Source organism: Mus caroli, chromosome 1, assembly GCF_900094665.2.
Source record: "Mus caroli chromosome 1, CAROLI_EIJ_v1.1, whole genome shotgun sequence".
In the NCBI taxonomy this organism is placed as follows: Eukaryota; Metazoa; Chordata; class Mammalia; order Rodentia; family Muridae; genus Mus; species Mus caroli.
In genome coordinates, this window is record NC_034570.1 from 137680536 (window position 1) to 137686535 (window position 6000).

Genomic DNA, 6000 nt, shown 5'->3' on the forward strand with positions numbered 1-6000 from the left:
CTTCTCCATATTCCTTAGTGAATCTGACCTTGCAATTAGTTTTCCAAAATTAGGTCTTATGAAACTCCGAAGGTATGTCACATTTGGAAAATATGTGCAGTTAGGGATGCCAGAGTCTGACCTCTTAGTCCTAGAAGTATCTATATTGTCTCTCATTAATCTGTGTAAAGCCTTGCCCTACTTCTCTTTGTTGAGCAGCCCTTTCTCCTTTGAGTATTGCCTTACATACTGCCTTTCCAAAGTTTCTTTTAATGGCAATTAATTAAAAAATAGGACAGCCCCCCCCCATCATTGGCTGTTAGTGGAAATATGATACGTAGTTCGCAGAACATGTTATTTAACTATTGTTCAATGTAAGTCTATGTCTTTATTTGTTTCATTTATTGTTTTAACTCCACTAGATAGTAAATTCTTCAAACATTGTAAGAATGGTAGTATGGTTATTCTTTACAGATATCCTTCATTATGCATTTTTTGTCTGACACACTATAATCATTTTTTGCAATAAATATAAATAAACACACAGCTTCTCTATTTAAAAATAAACTGGATAATCTAATATCAGGTTCTCTAGTTCACCATAGGATTTTCCAATACCTTAGTGTTTGTTTAACTGAAGCTAAATATGTCAATATTTTAATGTATATATTGTAATGTTCTTGCCTGACATTTCTGGCATTTGTCTAATTCAATTATCAAGTTATGCATCTTGAAAAGAGTAATTTAATTAGAATTTTAATATATTGCATACAATGGATTTTATAAAGAAGAAAATAATCAGCAATACAGTTGTTCATCTTGATAAAAAAATAAACTTTTTAGCTTCTATTTTTCTTATTTCTTTTTTAATAACTACATCTATCTTCTCTATATTTTTCAAAGGGAAGTATTGCTTATGAATATGCATGTACTTGAGAAAAAATGTCAGTAGATGGTATTCAATTTCAGTACCATATTGCTGTTACTGTGAGTTGGATTTAAGTAAGTGAATTATAGATGTGGCCTCTTCTACTTATGTGTTTTGGTACAATACTAAAATCTGCAGTCATTATAATGAGGGACTCAATTAACCTACCAAATGAACTTTTTGAATGAAAACACTTAAGATTATGCAGTTATGAATAAAAATGAATTTGCTTTTCAGGGAGTTTGGTCGTTGGAAGGTAAATAACCTTGCAGTTGAGAGAAGAAATTTCCTTGGTTCTCCTCTGCCTCTTGCCCCTGAATTCTTCCGCAACATAAGACTTTTGGGACGACGACCTACTCTGCAGCAAATCACAGAAAATCTTATCAAGAAATATGGGACTCATTTCTTGCTATCAGCTACTTTGGGAGGTAGGAGACTTTGAAACTATCTATCTTTGTGTTTACCTGTATACAAAGAAAAAAAACCTGCATATTCACTGCAGAGGAGCATTTAATCCATGTCACTACTGCAGATGCTCTTCATTATCAAAAATGTTGATGAAGTGATTAATTAATACCTTCAATAACACACTCACTTGAATGACGAGGGAATTACTTGCTATTTACTACAAACTGTTTAGAGAACCAATATACAGAAAATGTATGTATAGATGTGACAATCCATCACACAAATTGATATGCTAAATTATATTTTAAAAATAAGCAGCTTCAATGCAGGTGAGGGGGCATCACTTCTGGTAACAGGGAAAAAACAATTATTTCCTGGAGTAAGCAGTACATTTCTGTAATATTTTAAAAACTGCTATGCTAGCATTCTGTACTTGACCTGTGATTTCAGAAAGGAGAAAAAAAAATAAAAGAATAATCTTAAAAATTAAGATACCCACTTATTTCTTATGTTAGTGAGATTAAAAAACCTTTTATTCAGTATAGTTAAAGATGAGCTTAGCAATGTAATAAAGATTTAGTGGATTGAATGAACATGAAGGACATTTAAGGAGGTAATAAGAAACAAACTATGACATTTTTCATAAAATGGTTTTCAATTATGTACGTGCTTTCCACATGTTCTTAATATTTCAAAAAATTTATACTTTAGAAATTGGGATTTCTGGTTCTACTAAGAGACTGTAAAATTTGGATAAAGAAGCTAAGGAAAGATTATGTTCTTTTCTCTATGAATTCACAAAAGGTGGCTCTGCTGATATTGTCAATGCTGTAGAAGACTGCTTCTTAGCACTATAGGATAAGCCTTTTTTGTTGCTGTTGTTCTTGGCCTCCAAAACCAGTCTGTCAGAAATTCAAGCAGTTAGTTATTTCAGAATATATCCCCTAAGAAACTCTGTCCTCACTGTGTAGGTGTGATACCTACAGCAAATCATCTCATAGATGGACCTCTACAATTTATCATAGAAGTCTTCTGTGGTTCATTCTTCATGCAGTATATTTGAAAACTTGAGACAATATATGATCCCTGTTTGAGTGGGAGTTACAAAGTTGGCAACCACCATAAAATAGAATCTTGCTGTGGTTTATAAATCCCAAATTACAGACCAAGTGCTAGATTTCATCTCACACATCATGCGAGACTCTTCTTAATGTAGTTTTAATTCCAGTGCCTTTAATTTACTGCTTAAATGTAAGTATCTCAGATGGCAACTAAGATACACAGTGTCCGTGTCCACTGAGAACACAGTAAACCCTACTATCCTGTACTATCTTATTACCATTTCCCTTTGTTCATAGAATTTATACTGATTCAAAAATACTTGGTTTATTTGTTGCTTTGTGTTGTTATTTGTTGATTTTTTATGGACACTTTTGTGCATATTTTTAATAACAGTTTGCAATCTTTTCTCTCCATTGTTATAATAGTTTTTTGCTATAAGGTAGGCTTTTGTTAAATTATTTGTTCATTAAATAACTAAATGGAATTATACCAGGAGTCCAACACTGCATAATTTTCTGAAAAATATAAAACTTAGTGATTATTATAGAGGATACTCGACTTCTAGCCCTAAATGAAAGGAAAAAATTCTAAAATGGATGAACTTTACAAAGATTCTTAATTAAAGAGAATCGGGGTTCTGGCAAAGGGCAAATATATAAAGCATGGGGAGAGTGGGAAAGTATAGAGCCTCTCATAGTTAGGGGATGTCAGTCTACCCTGTCATGTCATGACACTAAAGTGCAGCATATAGGTTGTGGGCACAAATAACAAGCTATAGCCTGTGCACGCAGTCCCCCATTTCCTCCTTCCTAGGTGAGGATTAAACAAATAGCAGATAGAGACAACAAATATATGCCAAGTTCCATCTGCCTTCCCTTTAAATTTTTAATGATTTCTATGTGGGTCAAATTTTGTTGATATTATTTTAATTATGTCACTAATATTATAATGTGAATAGTATCTAATGACTACTTTTTCTCTCAGGATTGTATGTGCTTCATTAATGTGTAAATCATCTTCATGGATTTACTTAAATTCCTTGAAATGAAGTCAATATCCCGATTTTCTGATAATGGAATAACACTTGAATTTAAAGGTCATGGCCTTTACTATTACAATGATTTTTTTTCCTTCTCTAAGTGTGACCTGTAGACTCTTTCACACTCTGCATAGGACAAAGTTAGTAACTGATCACAAGTAAGTAAAAGTACTATATAGGTTAAACATATACACTATCTTTATTTAGATAGTGAACTCTGAAGAACACCAGGCAAAATTTAAATTGTAGCTATTGTAATTGAATTAGACCTGTCTTGTTTCTCTCGGTCCATTTGTTTCATATGTCTTACCTGATAAAGCATGAAACTATTATATCTGCTTTTAAGAAAAGATGAGATTTACAATAAAACTTAAATACTCTCTAGACCTTTTCTTCTCTTTTCCTCTTTTGTCCTTTTAAAAATACTCAGAATAATTAAAACATCAACACCAACATGTCCTAGAAATGTCATGCATCACCCACTCATCCCATCCTCTCTTGCCACCAGTTTCCTTTCACTCTCCTGGCCCTCACTTCTGATCTCTCCCTAAACCAAAGACCAGGGATGGGGTAGGCTTCACAGAGTCTATGGAGGTGACTCACATGACTCCTAGAATTGGGAGATATTAACCCTGAAGTGCCCACCTTTACCCAGGCAGGACCCCACAATGAAGAGATAAGGATACCTACCTAACCACAAAATCTATGATTCCAAATTTGTCCTGCCTAAAATAAGTACAGAGACAAGGTTGGAACAAAGACTGAAAGAATGGCCAACCAGTGACTGGCCTAACTTGAAACCAATACCATGGACAAGACTGACCCTATTAATGATACTCCTTTATGTCTGCATACAGAAGTCTAGCATAACTCTACTCTGAGAGGCTCTACTCAGCAGGTGACCAAAACAGAAGCAGAGACCCATAGCTAATCTTTAGGTTGAGCTCTGGGAGTCTTGAGGAAGATTTGGGGGAAGGATTCAGGTACCATGAGGGGATAGAGATTTCACAAGACCAACAGAGTCAACTAACCTGTGTCCTTGGGAGCTCCCAGAGACAGAATCACCAGCCAAAGAGTGTATATGGGCTAGATGGACCTAGGACTTTGCACACATGTAGTTGTGCATCTTAGTCTTCATATGGGTTACTCTACAAGTAGAGTCGGGGCTGTCTCCAACTCTGTTGCCTGACTGTGGAGCCTCAGTAAGAGAGTATGTTATCTAGCTCTGCAATGATTGGTTGTGTCAGGATGGGTTGCTACCAAGAAGGTACTCATAAGAGTAGGATAGGGGCAATGTATAGAGGGAGCAAAAGAGGGGGAGATTGGAAGGAGAGAGGGGATTGAGATCAGAACACAGAATGAATGAATGAATGAATGAAGAAAATTAAGTTTAAGAAATATATTATTCAATGAATTAAAAAATTTTATAGTGAAATATATATTTTAAAATCAGCAGAATAAATACCCATACATGAGCAAACATTTAAACCCAAAGAGTAATGGTATTAAAATTGTTTTAGATAATATGTGAAAGAGTGTGTTCCCCAGACTTCTTTAGCCCACCAAGCTTTCAACTTAGATATAAAATCTGGATACACAATTTGAAGACATTAATGGGACATTTTATGATCAATAAATCTGCTGATTAGATTATCTTCCTTTAGAGAAAATCAACTGTACAAAAACCTACTTTTATATGCATCATTTTCCCTGTGTGTTTTGGTTTTATTGCTTCCATATTGTTCATCAATGCTGTAATTCTACTTGCTGTTATTTTGGACAATGGTATCTAAACTCCACCACTGTTTAAATTTCTAAAATACTTTCTTCAATTTAAAGAATCTATTTTGAAAAAGATTACACTATTTGGATGTAATGATTTCCAGCTAGGGAATAAATATCATGACTACTTTGTTATTCATTTCATATAGTATAATATGTAACAAATGCAGGAACAGTAGCAATCTCTATAATGCTCATGGAAAATAAAACAGCACACAAGAAAAAGGGATAGTCTTAAAATTGAAGGGACTGAGGCAGTAAATACTTAATTAGAGAGGCAGTGATTTAAAATATTATTAGAATTTATTCCTGGTTTCAAGTCTTCAAGTACAGTTAAAAAGTGCTTTCTGAAAATATTTTTTGTATTATAAAATTACTACATCATATATGTAATTTTAAGTATATCTGTTTGATATTTTCAGAATTAAATGATTTATTTAGCCAATCAGATAAGCAATAGAAAGATGCAGCTACTTTTCTGTTCACTACACCTTTCAAGAATTGAAAAAAGCAATAACTGTTGGCTCTTCTTATACCTCCCACCCCCACTCCCATCTAAACTCAGGAGAATATACATATACACATACGCATACACATACACATACATATACATCATATATACACATACATCATATATATATGTTTATATATATATTATTGATTCTCTCTCTCTCTGTCTCTCTCTCTCTCTCTCTGTGTGTGTGTGTGTGTGTGTGTGCAGCTAAACTCAGGAGAATATACATATACACATATGCATACACATACATCATATATATATGTGTGTGTGTATATATATATATAT

The 6000-nt window shown here is 33.7% G+C and overlaps 1 protein-coding gene across 5 annotated transcripts in view; it reads left to right on the forward strand.

The window, feature by feature from the left end:
* Brinp3 (BMP/retinoic acid inducible neural specific 3) overlaps positions 1-6000 on the forward strand; it is a 363635-nt gene that overhangs the window by 166613 nt on the left and 191022 nt on the right. For all 5 annotated transcript variants that reach the window (XM_021165977.2, XM_029483296.1, XM_029483291.1 and 2 more), the window contains one exon: positions 1145-1335. In XM_021165977.2, coding sequence (XP_021021636.1) covers positions 1145-1335 — 191 coding nt within the window. The remainder of the gene's footprint in view (positions 1-1144; positions 1336-6000) is intronic.